The 20052-nt window shown below is 37.3% G+C and overlaps 1 protein-coding gene across 1 annotated transcript; it reads left to right on the forward strand.

Annotated features, from left to right (window-relative positions):
- Window positions 1-3128: 3128 nt before the first annotated feature.
- LOC135207588 (glutamine synthetase-like) lies at window positions 3129-9627 on the forward strand. The gene is made up of 3 exons (XM_064239442.1): window positions 3129-3287; window positions 5340-5525; window positions 7909-9627. The coding sequence occupies exons 2-3, from the start codon at window positions 5351-5353 to the stop codon at window positions 8832-8834; spliced, it is 1101 nt and encodes a 366-aa protein (XP_064095512.1). The 5' UTR covers window positions 3129-3287; window positions 5340-5350; the 3' UTR covers window positions 8835-9627.
- Window positions 9628-20052: the final 10425 nt, after the last annotated feature.

Consider the following 20052-nt stretch of genomic DNA (forward strand, 5'->3'; position numbering starts at 1 on the left):
TCTCTCTCTCTCTCTCTCTCTCTCTCTCTCTCTCTCTCTCTCTCTCTCTCTCAAAGGATCCCAGAAGTACCAGCCTTATAGGAAAGAAATATGAACATGATATATTACAGAATTACAGATTATTTTCCAACGGGATAAATGCAAGAAATGTGAACTCCTAGATCACTGGTTTAGATAATTATTCAATTACTCATCGTTCCAAGAAACTTCTAGAATCATTATACTAGGCCTCATCCTTTTCTGTATTTGTATATATATTTATATATATGCATTCCCCATATATATGTGTTTTGGTATCAAGTGTGAACCTCTGATGTACAACCCATCTACGGGCTGCTCTATGAGCAAGAGCCCGTGCTGGCATAAGGCCAGCTTAATCTTAAAAAAAAGAAAAAAAAAGAAAAAAAATAGGCCATACGCAAAGTAATGCTAAAACAAAACTCCTTTGATCACCTATAAGTAAGTTCTCGAACTCTCTCTCTCCCTCTGTGCATGCTAAAAGTGTTCTTTGCGTACAGACGTACGAAAGCATAAATACATATAAACATGTATCGATATAAAAAACAATCGCAGGTATTGCAAAAAAAAAAAAAAAAAAAAAAAAAAGGTTTTTCACAAGGCACAGCCACCCACTTTAATTATATCTATCGCTATGAATAGTACGCTAATCAATAACCGCAGAAAATATTTCCAATGGATCAGTAATTTATAAAAAAGAAAGAAAAAACTCATTGATAATGTACACAATCCGAGTTGGTATCGGCTTATTTTTGTTTTTTTTTTTAAGCCATTTCATGACAGTTTGGCAGTTTTATTTTTTTTTTCTGGAGTTTTTGCATATTCATCGATAACGCTGAAACTAATAGGCCCTTAGTAATTAAGTAAGGTAATAATAATAATAATAATAATAATAATAATAATAATAATAATAATAATAATAATAAACCATACATTTGCAGTACACCACTGCGGAATTCTTCCCATTTTAGTGACTTCTATGAATAATAATAATAATAATAATAATAATAATAATAATAATAATAATAATAATAATAATATATTTCTAAACCATACGTTTACATCTACACCACTGTAGATTTCTTCCCATTTTAGTGATCTTTATGAATAATAATAATAATAATAATAATAATAATAATAATAATAATAATAATAATAATAATAATAATAATCATTTGGGACTCAGTTGACATTAGGAATTTTATTAGGTATTCCCAGAGGCTAAAAGATAATTTAAGAAAAGAGTTCTTTGAAATGAAATAAAAATAAATAATAATAATAATAATAAATACTAATAATAATAATAATGATAATAATAATAAAATAATAATAAAGGAAACTTAAAATAAAAAGGAGAGAGAGAGAGGAGAGACAAAAAGTGGAGCGGAAGTTCCCGAGAGAGCCACAAAAAAAAAAAAAAAAAAAAAAAAAAAAAAACTGAAGGATAGGATTCAGCTGCGGGATGAGGACCCCGTATGTAGGTCGATAGGGCATCATCCAAAAAATCCTCTTGTGATCCCAGATTCTGCCCCTGTGCCAAACATTCAAACATCCCTAGGGTCACGTCTTGTGGTAGGACTTTATTATTATTATTATTATTATTATTATTATTATTATTATTATTTTATTATTATTTTATCTGCCTCTGTGCCCAACATTCCAATGGTTCCCGTCTTGTGGTAGGAATATGTTGTCATTATTATTATTATTATTATTATTATTATTATTATTATTATTATTATTAATCTGCCTCTGTGCCCAACATTCCAATGGTTCCCGTCTTGTGTAGGAATATGTTGTCATTATTATTATTATTATTATTTTATTATTTATTATTATTATTATTATTATTATTATTCAGAAATGTCACCTGAAAGCCTCAATGATGCATTGAAAAGTATCTATAAGGTTAAATGAACATTTCCAATGGATTAATAATGGTTTTCATCAGATACAAACAAAGCGATCAATTGCAATCTATCAGAATTGCCTAACCCAGTCTAGGAAGGCACAATCGTAATTATTCTCTTAATAAAACTCTACAATAAATGTGTTATCAAAATAGCATCATTCAGTCAAGGCGAAAAAAAAAAAAAAAAAAAAACACCGTTGACCATCAACATCAAATATCTCTAGTCATACTTCAGGAAAGACTATCGCAACTGCAAAATGAATGAATGAATGAATGAATAAAAATAAATCTGAGCCCAAGGAGAAACACTTAGCCCTAGAGCATAAACGAAGAAGATGATTTGATGACATCAAACGCAACCAGGAAGCACGCACGGAAAACTACTACCGAGTTTTCTAGTACTACTGAAAACTGGGAAGAAGGCTGGCTGCCCCAGCCGGTGTTTACTGCAAACGTTGGACGGTAACTATAGCAACGGTCAAGTTAAGAGACGAAACCACTCGTAAAGCCCTTCGTTTCTTTGACATTTCACTGCGGGAATTGATGAAACGCATCGTTGCTCATCTCCACACCAAATAAAAAGCGGATTCAAAAGTGGGATTTTGGTAAAATCCGGAGGAAAATAAACAGAGTCTTGGTTCACTCCTCAAGGAGTCTGTGGAGAGAACAGCATCACCAAAGAAACGTCTGATGCCACCACGGCGTCGAGACGAGGGTGTTGTAGCGCTGTCTAGGTTCAACCATAATGATCCTACGCATCTAAAAAAAAAAAAAGAAAGTATAGAGAGAGAGAGAGAGAGAGAGAGAGAGAAGAGAGAGAGAGAGAGAGTAAGCAATACCAATTAAATAGTGTCCCACCCAGCTGACGCTCAATTTTAGACCTTATTGCTACGACTTAACGCGCGGGCTTGCAGGGGCGGAGTTGCCAAGAATACAATAGCTAAAAACACTCTCTCGCCGTTTATTACGCTCTAGACGAAGGCGTCCTTTCCTTTCTTCGAACGATAACCTGTTGTCCGTATATAAATCTTCCGTGTGAAGCAGCCACCGATGAGCGAAAAGCGGCTGATCGATAAACCAGATGAAGCGAGAGCAGACGAGAAACATGAGCAAAAATTGTCGTCGTCGGCGGCGGGAGCGAACGCTGCCAGTCGGATACCTCTAATTTGCACTGCGCATGGGCACGTGACGTCACGGAGCGAATATAAAGGCCTGCTAACCTGAATTTCGGTATAGATTTCTCCCCCCATTCAATGGGAAAGCAGAGGACGACGGATAGTAGCAGATAGTACCCGATTGGAATTTGTGTTTGATTTTTTCTGGTTGTTTGGCTCCAGACAGACACGGCGTAACAAAGGTAAGGATGGCGCTCGATACAAACGTGGCTTTTTGATAGTCTCTGAAAATGCTTTGTTTGGAAATACCCGCTGAACGTGGTACACACCAGCCGCCCATTGTCTCTCTCTCTAAACGTTGTTATTGACTGCTCTATAGATGTCTAGAGCTTAGGCTATTAAGATGGGTTCCTCGATCGCTGTCCCTAGCGATGAGGCTTTAAGGAACAATGGCACTAGGAGTGAACAGCTATATAAAGTGGATGAAGGTCTCGTCTATAGGTCGCTGCTTTTGTAATGTCATTTCGGCCGCGATGGGTTGCTGTTCGTATATCCCTGTTATCATTATTATAACCTATATCTATTTTTCTATTTTGCCATCTATTCATTATTATAACCTATATCTATTTTTATATCTACGTATATACTTTTTGATATGGGTTTTAGTGGCGGCTATAGTCTATCAAAACGACTTTCGATTCCGTGTATCAGTTTTCATTCGCGATTTTTAAATATTTCAAGATCTTAGGATGAATTCACGTCCCAATATAGTAGAATAAAAACTACTAATATTCACAGGGAGGACACATAAAAATTTACATTAACCTTTTTGTGATTCATACAGTGAATAATAACATTAAATTCCTCGATACGAAACAGAGCAGGAGAGACTTATTCTGTGCTTTCTCTGTGAGCATGACAAAGACATTATACTAGGCCTAATAAATCATGTAGGCCTAGTAGACACTCCAATATGCCATGGCAACTCGACAAACCTCTAATAAGGCAATCTGTCAATGGCTCTATTATCATTCACAACCATTTGATGTTTGATTGTTTTTTTTTTCTGTCAGTAACTTTTACGTTTATTTGCTGTAATTCTAAGATCTAAATCTGGTTTTGATAAAGTTCTACTCAAATTCAATTTTCGTAAAAAAAATTTAATGAAACCGAGAGTATAATGTTATACAATGACGCAGCATTTTCATTATAAAAATTCATTTGAATATTAAATTGTAATAATCCTTCTTTTCATCTATGTATGTTGTATATACATACGTCCAATTATTTATACATACATCGAATTCTTTATACATACATCCAGCTATTTATGGATCCATCATACATCCAGCTATTTATGCATCAATCATACATTCATCTAATTATTTATACATCATACACACAACTAATTTTTAATACATCCAATTAGTTATACATACAGCATACATACATCCAATTATTTACACACATCATACATATATCTAATAATTTATATATGTATCCAATCATTTATACAAACATCATACATTAAATTATTAAACCATACATCATACAAATGTACAATTATTGATACGCACATCATACATAAATACAGTTATTCATACATGCATCATACATGCTAAATTCATCATACACAACCAAATATTTACATGAACACCATACACACATTAAAATCTTCATATATTCACCACACACACATCCAAATATTCATACCTTCACCATACACACAAATCCAAATACTCATACCCTCACCATACACACAAATCTAAATACTCATACATTCGCCATACACAAAAATCCAAATATTCATACATTCACTATACACACAAATCCAAATATCCATAAATTCAATATACACACATCAAAATCTTCATAAATTCACCATACACACACCAAACCCTTCATAAAATCACTATACACACGCATCAAAATCTTCATACATCACTATACACACGCATCAAAATCTTCATACATCACCATACACACACACCAAAATCTTCATAAATTCACCATGTACACACACTTCAAATATTCATACATTCACCATACATACGCCATCCACTGAATTAATCTGTGCTCTTCCTCTTTGATTCCAGAGACCAGAAACCGTGATTTAGTCTTTACTCTCTCTCTCTCTCTCTCTCTCTCTCTCTCTCTCTCTCTCTCTCTCTCTCTCTCTCTTTGATTCCAGAGACCAGAAACCGTGATTTAATCTTTACTCTCTCTCTCTCTCTCTTTGATTCCAGAAACCGTGATTTAATCTTTACTCTCTCTCTCTCTCTCTTTGATTCCAGAGATCGCCAAGATGTTTTCTATCGGAAACAGCAGTTGTGCCACGAACAAAACGGTGCTGGACAGGTATATGAGATTGCCCATCCCCGACGACAAATGCCAGGTCAACTACGTGTGGGTGGATGGCTCCGGGGAACACCTGAGGTCGAAGTCGAGGACGGTCAATTTCATCCCCAAGAGTCCCTCAGGTGAGAGAGAGAGAGAGAGAGAGAGAGTGGAGACTTACGAGAAGAGATCTAAGGAAACTTGAGAGAGAGAGAGAGAGAGAGAGAGAGAGAGAGAGAGAGAGAGAGAGTGGGGACTTAAGAGAAGAGTTCTAAGGAAACTTGAGAGAGAGAGAGAGAGAGAGAGAGAGAGAGAGAGAGAGAGAGAGAGAGAGAGAGAGAGAATGTGTTTGAAGTGGGAAAAAAAAGTTGAAGACCTAAAGAAGGGAGTTGAGGAAACTGTGAGAGAGAGAGAGAGAGAGAGAGAGAGAGAGAGAGAGAGAGAGAGAGAGAGAGAGAGAGAGAGCATATCAATATTTTCATCTGCTCCTTCCTCCTCCTTCCCTCTCCCCTTCAGCAGATCCAATCTAATAATCCCATTTTAAGTTATTACCCTTCCTTGCAGATATACTCATTTATTTATTCATATATTTATCCAAACACCTGTGCATCAATGAACGAACTTACGTGTGTTCCCGTATAAGCAATATGCATACATTCAGCCCCACGTTCAACATACGTAATTTTTACTTCACACATTCCAAAATATAAAATGCATGCATAAATTATGCACAGCCATCGATACCTAGTATTGCATATGCATACACGAGAATACTCAATACAGAGGCCCCTTTTTTTTTTAATCACACCAGACAATTTTTGGCTGATAATTCAGTTGTACTTAGACCAACAAGAATCAGTCGAATGTATTTAATATTTCATAAATAATGTAATTCAATTAATCATATAATAAGCAGGCGGTGAACAGAATGTGGTTGCTGATAATTCAGTTTTACAGACTAACAAGAATCAGTCGAATGTATTTAATATTTCATAATGTATTTAATATTTCATAAATAATCTAATTTAATTAATCATATATTAAGTAGGCGGTGAACAAAATGTGGGTCATCAGATTTTTTCATAATAATGATCATTCATAATATTATTAGGAGACTCCACATGATTCTGATTAAAAAAAACCGTTTTTCCAATTGCTGAGAAAACCTAGATAAATAAATGACACTTGATAAAACAAAGGAATAAGCATCTAATATACAAAGCTAACGAATGATAACCTGACAGGTACAGTAAACGCTTCCCACCATTGTGATGCATAACAGATATCTCAAATGGATAAGCAATTATGAAACTGTCACTGAAAAACATGAATGAAGTATGAAAGGTTCAGTAAATGGTTCTACTGATTGTTCTGCATAACAGATATCATCCCAAATGGATAAGCAATTATGAGATTCTGTCACTGAAAAACATGAATGAAGTATGAAAAGTTCAGTAAATGGTTCTACTGATTGTTCTGCATAACAGATATCATCCCAAATGGATAAGCAAGTAAGAGACTCTGCCATTGAAAGACATGAGTGAAGTATGAAAGGTTCAGTAAATGGTTCTACTGAGTGTAATGCATAACAGATAATATGATCCCAAATGGATAAGCAATTAAGTGAAAATTATAATGCAAACGAATGAAATGGCACTCAATGACACTAATCATGCCGGGCAGTCTTCAAGCCGAGTGCCAAATGAAGATTAAGGAGAGGAACACGAAGTATTATACACACTCAATGGGGACTGAGGAGGAACCACTGGTTGCAAGATGGTAGGAGGGAGGTTGGTTGAGTAGGAAGAGGAGGAGGAGGAGGAGGAGGAGGAGGAGGAGGTCTTTGATGCCAAAGACAGCGAGGGGATTCTTCCTCTTCCTCTCTCTCTCTCTCTCTATCTCAGACTCTGACGAAGGGAAGACGGGGGACGGGGGGCGGTTTGCCAGGGGCGCAGTGGCTGATCAATACTCCACACAGCAGGTGCTGACCCCCCCCTAGCGGGTCCAGCCCCCTTCCCCCCCACCCCCACCCCACAACCACCCCCCATCCGACCCCCTGCCTCGGTGCCATCCACAACCTCAACCTTCTAATCCCGCACTACCACACCTCTACACTCACCTCCCATTTCCCCTCCCTTTTCCAAAAGCTGCAGAGAGAGAGAGAGAGAGAGAGAGAGAGAGAGAGAGAGAGAGAGAGAGAGAGAGAGAGATTCATTCACGGGGATCTGTAATGGAATGGCACAAATATAGCTCTATTGTTTCGTTGAGAATCGAGAGGACATGGAAGTGTGCTTGGAGGTATACAGGTCGTCGACTTGCCCTATAGACTTTGGGTTAGATGGCGTATAAGGTCAATTTTTCGACGTACAGCTTGATATTTATGAGATAAGATAGGTAAATCCATCAGGGGAAGATGACTAGTATGGATTTCAATATCCAAATCCACATTTTTTTGGTAATTTTTTTCCCCCTAGTTTTCGGGACCAACTGATACTGATGTAAAGTTTTTTTTCTCTTTGATTCCAGAGCTGCCCATCTGGAACTTCGACGGCTCTTCAACCGGTCAGGCTGAGGGCAGCAACAGTGACGTCTACCTCTACCCCGTAGCCCTGTACCGCGACCCCTTCAGATTAGGCGAGAACAAACTGGTGCTTTGCGAAACGTATAAACACAATAAGAAGCCTGCGGACACCAATCACCGTCACAGGTGTCTGGAAGCATGCACGAGGGCCGCTGACCAGCACCCCTGGTTCGGCATGGAACAGGAATACACCCTCCTCGACACAGACAACCACCCCTTTGGCTGGCCCAAGAACGGTTTTCCAGGCCCTCAGGGTCCCTACTACTGCGGCGTTGGTGCTGGAAAGGTCTACGGAAGAGACGTGGTAGAAGCCCACTACAGAGCTGCCTTGTACGCTGGAATCAACATCTCCGGAGAAAACGCAGAAGTCATGCCCGCCCAGTGGGAATTCCAGGTCGGTCCTTGCGAGGGCATCACCATGGGCGACGACCTCTGGATGGCCAGGTACCTCCTCCACCGGGTGGCGGAAGACTTCAACGTCGTCGTCTCCCTGGACCCCAAACCCATTCCAGGCGACTGGAACGGAGCTGGAATGCACACCAACTTCTCCACTAAGGGAATGCGGGAAGCCAACGGCATCGTGGAGATCGAGAAGGCCATCGACAAGCTTTCCAGACACCACATACGCCACATCAAAGCCTACGACCCCAAAGAGGGCAAGGACAACGAGAGGCGCCTGACGGGACTCCACGAGACCTCCTCCATTCACGACTTCTCCGCGGGCGTCGCCAACAGGGGCTGCTCCATCCGCATACCCAGGGGAGTCGCGGAGGAGAAGCAAGGGTACCTGGAAGACCGCAGGCCTTCGTCCAACGCCGATCCCTACATGGTGTCCGAGGTGCTCGTCAGGACGATCTGTCTGGACGAGTAAAAGGACGCGGCGACGATCGCAGCAGCTACAACAACAATCACCTGCCTACCTAAACAAATTAAAACTGATGAATTATATAATGAATGATAATAATCTCTGGACGATGCTCTTCCAGAATCCAGAAGCAGCGTCTTTGAAAAGATCTGCTTAATTAGATATAGTCGAGATGGGAATAATTTAATTTGTGACGCTTTCTGTTTATTCTCATTCTCTGTCTCTCTCTTCCTCTCTCTCTTCTCTTTCTCTTCTCTCATCCTTTCCTTTCACTCTTAACGTCACATAGGGTCAGGGGGTTTTGCCAATGAGGTGTTAAACCCACCTGACACGTGGGACCAACGCACAGTCCACTTATGATAATTCTAGTTGTTATTCTTATTATTCTTATCATTATAATTATTTGTCTCTCACTCACTGTCATTTCTTCCATTGACACTCATTTATTATCACTCTTGATTCAAAGGATGAATGATTGACTGCATGTGATTATTTAAATGTGATACCTGATACTCGTGTGATTTGTATGATTGAGACCGAGTGGCGAGAAGGTGATTGATTGATTCTACGTCTACTTCATTTTCGCGCGTCTATTTTATTTTAAGCCGAAAAACAAAGTTTGTACATAAGAGGATTTATCTTTATGGAATCTAAACCAAATACGATGAGGATAATGTCACTTTATATATAAATATATATTATACTATACGATGTATATCCGTGTTATTATTATTAATAATAATCACAAATATTGTGTACTACAGTAAAGGAATAAATGGTCTATTTCATCTTTGTATAATGGTGTATTTTTCATTATGCCAATCCAAATATACTTTTTATTAACAGTGCCCTACGAAGAACGGTAAGGGTATCTGAACTGCAGGGCACCCCACGAAAAACAGGGGGATTTTATATTTACATTACGTATTTTACACGCGTATTTTACCGTGTATTTTACTTTATCAATGAACTAAAAAAAATTAAGTAAGATATATTCCTGGCTTCATTGAATTCAACGAACTGCCCACAAAAAAAAAAAGGACATTTGGTACAGTGATTGAAATGTAAAGAAACAGAAAACAGTTGTTAACAGCAACATTGCTATATGAATCCAGGAGTATATATTAAGTTTGTTCTGAGTTCATTGGTAAAGTACAAAATATATGATAAAATACATAACGTGGATATGAAATCTCCTGGTCTACTGTGGGGCAGCCTGTAGTTTAAATACATCTACTTAAAAAGAAGAGACTTTAAAACCTAATCCAAACATGGAGAAGATTTGAACATCCGTTGGTTGAAGGAAATTTATGAATACACTCATAAAACAGTTCCTCTCACGTGGGTCACGTACCGCTCATTGAGCGAGCATCAAAAACATGCCCTCTCTATGTAATAATATCCAGGAGACAAGTGACAACTGACAGTAGCCACTGAGATAGTAAAGTTGTGAAGTTGTTTTTACCCTAAGCTTTCTTTTCACACGTATCTCATATACGTAGCAAAAACAGGAAATAAAGTTCAATTGGTTGCTAACTAGACTTAAAATATTCGCAGAAGGGTAACAGGGAGTTACAAGTATTAGGATGTCTCAAAGACTTGTTAGTTCATCCGAGGAGACATCATGTGCTCACTTATCTGTAGGAGCAGGTTTTACTGTACATTCACAGTGTCCTTCTAATGATTTTGTCCAGCTTTGTTTTAAACTCTTCCACACAGTTGCTGTTTACAACTTCTGGTGGCAGTTTGTTCCACGTGTCACATATCTTGTCTGTAAAGAAGTTCCCGCAATAGGATGTGTTGTATCTCTTCAGTTCTAGTTTCCATCCATTATGGTAATAAAGGTCACCACCAATGGAGAAAAGTTAGATCCAGTAAGGTGGCTTGATTTCGGGGGTTGGGGGAGGGGGGATGAATGAGATGATAAGACCGCATGATGATGGGGGGGATGGAATATGAAGAGGGGGATGGATGAATGAAATGAATAATGAGGGATGAATTATGGGAGACTGGGATAGGGGGGATGTGAGGGGGGTATATGAGGGGGGATGATTAAAATGAATGCATATGAAAATATATAATTTACCCCATGAAATTGAAATTGTGTTGATGAATGATGATATTGGGGGGAATTGGGGGGAAAGGGGGGTATGACTACATAATGTAATGGAAGGTTGACACGCTGGTGAAAAGTATAACAAGAAGATTTGGGACTCAGACAAACTGACAATTAGATGGCGTACAAAGGTTATAATAACAGAAGCCTTTTCGTGTTCAGAAAACGCAAGAGGATATGTAAAATAAAAGTAGGTCAACATAGGTTGTCAATATATGGTGGTTGGGGAAGGGTGGTTGTTAGGGGGTTTATTGGTTTTTTGGGGGTAGAGGGGGTAGGGGGGTGGGGGATGGAGTTGGTTGATTTGTTGTGGTGAGCTTTCTATAGAAGGTACTGTTACTGTGAAAGTCTGTGTTCACAGGGATTCATTAGTAACTCGAAACACAATATTTGGGGAAATTCCATTTCAGTGTATATATATATATATATATATATATATATATATATATATATATATATATATATATGAATGTATGTATGTATGTATGTATATATATTTTGATGCTGTTAGATGTTTAAAAAAAGACGGGAATATATAGCAAATACGTGTAGAGCAGACGGTTCCAACGTCACTAACTATGAAATTACCGTTGGAAAAACAGCCACAACTAAGTCACAAGTAATTTCATTTGGTGGATAAAGGCCAAGAATAGTACTGACACCTAGGAAACGAAAAATCATCTCTAAAATCCTAAGATAAAAGTACGTATTACACAGATGATGTTATAATACAGTTCATTACCTCTCTCCCCCTCTTGAATTGCGTTTGTTTATGAAGATGATACTCACGCTGAGAGAGAGAGAGAGAGAGAGAGAGAGAGAGAGAGAGAGAGAGAGAGAGGAAACGAAATAATATCACTAAAATCCTAAGATAAGAGTACGTAATACACAAATATTTGACCTTATATTCCAGTTCATTATCTCTTACCTTCTCTTGAAGTACGTTTGTTTATGAGGACGATACTCAAGCTGAGAGAGAGAGAGAGAGAGAGAGAGAGAGAGAGAGAGACGGGGGGGGGGGGGGGTGGGGGGGGGGGGGGGGGGGGGGGGGGGGGGCGTTGTTGTAAACAAACAAGCATCGAACTACGCAGCTTACGCACCAAACACGAGTTAAGTAACCCTTTCCCCTCCCAGGGCAGAGGTGATATGCGTTGCGAATATCGAATGAGGTCGGAACTTCAGACAAAAACAAAACCGGCCTTTTGAGGCTTCAAGCAACTGTTTTCGAGGAAGAGGATTCTCGATTCTTGTAAACAAGATAATGATGATGTTTGTTTGTGTGACGAGTTTTTATTTATCTTTTTTTTTTTTTTTTTTTTTTTTTTTTTTTTTTTCTTTTTTTTTTTATTTTTTTTACAATGGCTCCTGCGCGTTTTGCGTGAGACTTTTGTCGTTGTTGATTTTTTAAGGATTGTGGTCTTAAAGGTTGTTTACGTTCGTCATTTGGCTCTTTTACAAAAAAATTTGAAAAAAACAGGATGAATTTAATTAAGATATTCAGGAATATGATTCCAAATGAGTTCTTTTGCCACAATGACATTTGCGAAAAAAAATTACTTTACAGTTTTGCGAAAAAATTACCTTACAATTTTGCGAAAAAATTACCTTACAATTTTGCGAAAAAAATTACCTTACAATTTTGTGAAAAAAATTACCTTACAATTTTGCAAAAAAATTACCTTACAATTTTTGCGAAAAAACTTACCTTACAATTTTGCGGAAAAATTACCTTACAATTTTGCGGAAAAATTACCTTACAATTTTGCGAAAAAATTTCCTTACAATTTTGCGAAAAAAATTACCTTAAAATTTTGCGAAAAAATTACCTTACAATTTTGCGAAAAAAATTACCTTAGAATTTTGCGAGAAAATTACCTTAGAATTTTGCGAAAAAAAATTACCTTACAATTTTGCAAAAAAATTACCTTTCAATTTCGCGACAAAATTACCCTACAATTTTGCGAAAAAATTACCTAACAATTTTGCGAAAAAATTACCTTACAATTTTGAGAAAAAATCACCTAACAATTTGGCGAAAAAAATTACCTTACAATTTTGCCAAAAAAATTACCTTACAATTTTGCGAAAAAATTACCTTACGATTTTGCGAAAAAAATTACCTTGCAATTTTGCGGGAAAAAAAATTACCTTACAATTTTTGCAAAAAAATATTACCTTACAATTTTGCGAAAAAATTACCTTACAATTTTGCAATAAAATTACCTTACAATTTTGCGAAAAAAATTACCTTTCAGTTTTGCGGAAAAAATACCTCATAATTATGCGAAAAAAATACCTTACAATTTTCCACTAAGCGTTTGGCATGTCAAACGAGAGAGAGAGAGAGAGAGAGAGAGAGAGAGAAGAGAGAGAGAGAGAGAGAGAGAGAAGGGTATCCGTTTAGAATTATGGGTACGTGGTAAAATTGCGTGAAATAGTGTACTAATGCAACGAATGCATTATGAGACGTGCACGAGATAACTAACTGGAACCAAAAGTGATAATGCTTATTTCGCTATTTAATAAACCAGACCAATCTTGCCTTTTTTATGGTCAATTTAAGTCAGACCAATCTTGCTATATTTTTTCATGGTCTTTCTCAGACCCTACTCCGTTTTGTGTCCCTCATATTTCAGGCCCATCTCGTCATCTTTTCTGATCATTGTAAGTCAGTCCCAAGTTCCCCTTTTATTCTGGTCATTCAAAGTCTTCCATTGACAAAAATCAGACAATATGTAATTGAAGAAAGGTATTTCTTTTTTGGGAAAACAATAATAGTAAGCTGACATAGCACATAATAGCAGTGAAACCTTATTTACGATAAGAATAACATTAAATTCAGAGACTGCTGTCAAAGACAAATAAAATTATTACACGAGAATAAATTAAAAGTAAAATAAGAAAGAGAGAGAGAGAGAGAGAGAGGAGAGAGAAGAGAGAGGAGAAGGAGAGAGAGGAGAGAGAGAGAGAGGGCGCATAGCATACAGAAATCTACGGATTATTATTGTAGACAATAATAAAAACGAACCGTTTTCTATATTACGATTAGTAGGGAGACCATCCCAAATAGTTTATTTCATTCGTCTTCATTCATATTTCTCTCATTTAAAAAAAGAAAAGAAAAAAAGTAAATAAACGTGACGTGGATGAATAAATCACGACCCTAATCTCAAGTAGGAACTTTCAGATAAGGTGAGCGGGATTCCTCTAATCAGTTTAAAAAATATGACGTACTCTTAATGCATCTTGCATGTAACAAGCCATTTACGATTTTTATTATAACACGTTAATGTTTTCCCTGCGAAATTCATAGTCTCCCTGAGGACTTCGTACAACTGGATTTCAAAAAAAGTCCAAGCGAAGATGCAATGCATGGTCTGCTATTTTCCTTGCATTTTTCATATATATATATTTTTTTCTCTCTAATAATTTATTGTTACTTTTTAATGATTTTAAATGAACGCCATATTCTCTGGAAACTTGAATGTCAAGTCAGTATGAAGAGGGTTAATAATAATAATAATAATAATAATAATAATAATAATAATAATAATAATAATAATGGAGAACAAATCCACAGTTATGTAAATGTACATATATTTAAGTTTAAAACAGAAAGAGATAGCTTTCGGGAATCTGTACGGTTCCCCTTATCAATTAGATAAAATGAGATTGATAAGGGGAACCGAACAGATTCCCGAAAGCTATCTCTTTTCTGTTTTAAACTTAAATATATGTACATTTACATAACTGTGGATTTGTTTTCTCCATTTGAAGACTCGTGCTACTATGAGGAATTTTTAATAATAATAATAATAATAATAATAATAATTAATAATAATAATAATAATAATAATAATTATCAAGACCTGAAAAATAGAAATAAGAAGGATATGGGATATGCAAGTGGAAATTGTACCCATAATCATAGGAGCACTAGGCACAATCCCCCAAAATCCCTGAAAAGGAACCTGGAAAAACTACTAGACGCCGAAGTAGCTTCAGGACTCATGCAGAGGAGTGTGAAATTTAATAATAATAATAATAATAATAATAATAATAATAATAATAATAATAATAATAATAATATAAAGTGAAAAAATCCCCCCCATAAGATTAATGACATACGGCGTGAAATATCCGTAGAGTTCGTTATTTCTATTCCTCATAGTAACAACAGGTAAAGAATGACGCATCAGCTACAGTTATGAGAGAGAGAGAGAGAGCACGCAAAGCATTCCTCCGTCAATTAGATAAAATAAGACTAAACCTAGATACAATGGCAAGGCTTGCATGCAATACGTCCGCGCGCTTCTGCCTACATACACCTGCATACGACCGCCTAAAGATGTGATTGTGTCCTTGGTGTGTACAAACGATGTTCCTTAGAACTTTTTATTCTTTTTATATTAGGAAATCGGGAACAGACTTTGTTTTGTTACGATATTTGTCAAAGGAAACTGAACTGTAGTACATTTTATTTATGTCTTGAATACGTGAGGCGAGATATTAGTTTCTGAACACTTGAAATTGAAATATTAGTTTCTGAACATCTGAAATTGAAATATCAGTTTCTGAACACTTGAAATATTAGTTTCTGAACACTTGAAATTGAAATATTAGTTTCTGAACACTTGCTCCGCCAGCTATAATCAAGTACCAAGAGTTCTAACAAAACATCTGTTTACACAAAGAAACAATTTCCGCATATATTAAAAGAATTGAAAATAAATAACAAAGGAATCAATACAACGGCTTCAATATTAAAAGAAAAAAAAAGTACTGCAGTTAAAATTAGGCACCAAGAATTCTAACGAAGTACGTTTAAACAAAGAAGAAATTACCACAAATATTCAAGAAATAAGTAAAAATAACAAAATATAAGATGCAATGGCTTGATAGAAAAAAACATCAACAATAGAAAAGTACAAAGAAACGAAAGCAAGCTAAAAACCAGAAAATATGTCCATAAAAAATCAGCTCGCCTTCGGGGGGCGCACGTATAGAAACAATATAAAAATGTCCACTCGATGTCATTCGATGTCATTCTCTCAGGGCAAAGGCTGTCAATCACAGGGCGGCGAAATTGACGTCATGTAATTGGAGATCCCAAGACTGGAATTACGGTCGTGCTACGACAGGGAGATAGATAGCGTTCGCGTGATACGGCTGCAGTTGTAGTAATGTGCTGCGATACTTACATTTGACACGCACGCTACTATTCGTGTCAATGGGTCGTTTCCTCCTAAAATTGAGAAAAATTAAGATAACCTACCCCTCCTCCACCCGGGGCGGACAAACAGGATTTCAGGAGGAGCGTGGAAGTGTCATGTCTCCCCTATATACATATACATACTATAAATGTGTGTATGCACGCTAGTATTCGTGTCAATTTAACAATGTGGCCATTTCCTTCTAAATTTTAGAAAAATTAAGATAACCTACCCCTTCTCCACCCGGGGCGGACAAACAGGTTATCAGGTGGCGGGTGGAAGTATCATGTCTCCCCCTATATACACATATATCATATATGTGTGTACGTAGAAGCTAGATTTACTAATAAATACTGATACCCCATATATCAATCATTGATATAACTAATGAAATAACGATACCCTACCAACCCCTACTCCACCCAGGGCGGACAAACAGGTTCTCAGAAAGGGAATGGTGGATGTGTCATGTCTCCCCCTACCTTCCCGATATCCTACCTACCCACTTGGATTTTATAATTAAAGATTGTTATTCTAGACATTGGCAAGAGAGATTTATAGACTTTCTTATTTTGCAACATAGGAATTCGTGTATTGCTTTTAGAAACTTGCCCTTTGGCAAACTGTTCTTTAGTCTCTCTCTCTCTCTCTCTCTCTCTCTCTCCAAGATAGACCGACAACACGTTACTAAGGCGAGGGATACCAGTTATCGATCGCAAATGAAGAACAGCTTCTCACTAGATAGAACTGAAGCGGTTGGGATAACTAGCAAGGTAGGTTTGTAAATTCTTATATTTACAGCTTTCGAATCTGGTGACCATCTCTCTCTCTCTCTCTCTCTCTCTCTCTCTCTCTCTCTCTCTACACACACAGACACAAATTCGCTGTGTAAATGTATAACGATGAAAAGTAAAAGCTAAGTTGTTTAAAACCTAGATAACTGATGTATGCAGTATCAAGGGTACACGCATTTGTATGGTGTATGGAGTCTTAGTCCCTGTGTCTTTAATGTTCATGGTCACAGTAAAGTTTAAGAAGAATGCGCAGACTAGAGTAAGATCGATTCGAGGCAACAGCTTGTCCCAGAATGATATATTATTATAAGCCAGTGGCTATTTAATATTCATGAGGAACAGCTTACAGAGACGGCCCCACCCGCTGGGAGAGTGTTCACGTATCGTATTTCTGTTTTGTTTTTTTTGTCGCGTTTCATTTGTCATTTTGTTTGCCTCATTTGAGAAGGCCTCTCCAGGCGACCGTATATAGTTTTTCAATGTCACGATTATGTCGTATTATTCTCTCAGTGGCATAGCAGTCTGCAATACATAGGTATGTAACTGAATCACGAAAATATGGAACGTGATGGAATATATAAAGGCAAAAATCCAAGAAGGAAAGTGAAACAGCGGAGTGGTTCTAGGCCTTTCGACTTACTGTCCTTTACTCAGCAGACTGCTAAGTACAGGGCACAAAGTCGAAAAGCCTAGCACCACTCTACTGTTTTACTTTCCTGCGTGGATTTTTGCCTGTATTTATGTTTACTTTACATAAAATAATTGTTTTAGCCAAGAAAAAATATATAACCACTTCTGGTTAAGAGTCCAGCCATAATATTTGCAATATAAAAAATTGACGTTCAGTACCGGCAATCAATTGTTAATCCTTGTTAAAAAAAAAGTTAAGTATATCTTATTTTAACCAGACCACTGAGATGGCCCAAAGGATGAGATATTTTTACGTGGTTAGCAACGAGACCTATAGCTTACTGTGGGATCCGAACCACCAGAAATCAATTTCTCTGACTCCATGTTGGCAGAGCGGAGAATCGAACTCGCGACTACCGAATCTGTAGGCGAGCACGTAACGCACTCATCCAACGAGGAACTTGTTAATCCCTGTACCATCATGAAACGCAGAGACGAGAACGTAACCCACTCGTCCAACGAGTAATTTATTAATACCCATACCATCATGAAACGCAGATACCGAGTGTAAAAAAACACCGTGGATTGGTTTCAAGTATAACACTTTAGTATACTAAACAAACATACAGACATACAGATACGATCTTTATAAAAATAATAAATCGATTAATAAAGGAAGTCTGGTGACCCATGTGAAAGTCCCCAGGTGAAAGTTATCTGTATTTATACGAAAAAGACTGCGAATTTATTACGAAGTGGTAGCCACTGCTTGCCACGATGAAGTGCTAATTGGTATTGGAAAAATGAAGCCCTCTGGGGACTGGGGAAAGAGGATGAAAGTAATTCAGAGTGGGTGGTGGTGGTGGGGGGGGGGGGGGGGGTGGGGGGGGGGGGGGGGGGGGTGGGGGGGGGGGGGGGGGGGGGGGGGGGTATGGTGGGGGGGGGGGGGGGGGGGGGGGGGGGTGATGTTTGGATGAGGTGGGAGAGGTAAAGTAAAGCGCGACCTGAGTAGCTTGATTGTTTGTTTGTTTGTATGGTGTTTTTACGTTGCATGGAACCAGTGGTTATTCAGCAACGGGAACCACATCGAGATAGAACTTCTATCACCAGAGACTGCGTAGCAGCAGTAAGATGACGATGGATCACTTGAATATCAATATGATTGGTGGATGATTACTTTGGTGTAAAAGGACCTGCGTGACCTCCGACCTTTATCATTATGAAGGTTTAAACAGCAACTGTGATCAATATTTACGACCGCCATACCATTAGCAAAAATTATTACAAGGGGGCCACAATGGAGTGTGTCATGGAGTTTATAGAAATTTGAAATGCTTTTGAACTTAACACAAATTTATTCTATTTTAACTAATAACTTTAATTATAACCGGTTATTACCTTGGTGTTTACGATGGCCATGAATGTTTAATGGTATGAATATCTTAGGATTTAGTTTCCATAATGATTATGAATGTGAAAGCAGACCATATTCTTTGGAAGCATAAAGAAATTCAAGTCAACGGCTTTGGTGGGGGGGAGGGGGATTGTTCCATATGAATAGGGTTCATTTTGCGAATAATAATAATAATAATGGCAATTTATAGAGAGTTTTTTCTTCTTATTATATCTTCTCTTCGTGTCCTTTACAAATCTGATACACCGGCTACACGCTGATGAAAAGAAGATATCAAGAAGAATGGAGAAGACTACATAAATTGAAGGCCGTAAAAACAGGCATTATTTGTAATGCTATTGTCCATAGAGAAGGTCTACTCCCTAATAATCATAATAATAATAATAATAATAATAATAATAATAATAATAATAATAATAAAAATAACAATAATAATAATAATAATTTGGAAAAACTCTCTATCGCGAGAGTATATACAATGTTCTAAGGGGTCCACAATTAAGAATGTTAAAAGTTCGTGTATAATTTATGAACACATTATAAAAGCTTTCGAACCCTTCCCTGGGTTCTTTTTTTAGTATTATTATTGTTTTTTTTTATTTTATTTTTTTATTTTTTTACTGAAGATGAACCCAGGGAAGCGTTCGAAACCTTTCATGAAGTGTTCATAAAGTATACACGAACTTTTAACATTTTTATTACAGCGGACCCCTTAGAATAACAACAACAACAACAACAATAATAATAATAATAATGCAACGTTGAAGTCAAGGTGAACACCAATACTGTGGCATTCCAAAGAAGACTGTCAAGCACGAATAGAATACCGAAACAAATAATTATATGAACAGATTAGAATACCACTCAAAAACATCGGAGTTTAGTGAGTTCGTATTAAGAGTTAAGCACAGTTCCAGATAGGCTGAACTAGATGTCAGGGAGTATATAGGTTAAACTAGTTGTCATAATCATCAAGATAGCAGAACTCTGGCGAAAGCAAATAAATATGAAGGGGAAAAAATACGGTAACGAAGAATATATTGAAAACACACCATGA

This window comes from Macrobrachium nipponense, chromosome 32, assembly GCF_015104395.2.
Source record: "Macrobrachium nipponense isolate FS-2020 chromosome 32, ASM1510439v2, whole genome shotgun sequence".
In the NCBI taxonomy this organism is placed as follows: domain Eukaryota; kingdom Metazoa; phylum Arthropoda; class Malacostraca; order Decapoda; family Palaemonidae; genus Macrobrachium; species Macrobrachium nipponense.

Excerpts from the sequence above, each read along its gene's own strand:
- LOC135207588 (XM_064239442.1), top strand. The coding sequence starts at position 5,351 with ATGTTTTCTATCGGAAACAGCAGTTGTGCCACGAACAAAACGGTGCTG. Across the intron at positions 5,526-7,908 it reads CATCCCCAAGAGTCCCTCAG|AGCTGCCCATCTGGAACTTC; the intron begins GTGAGAGAGAGA and ends CTTTGATTCCAG.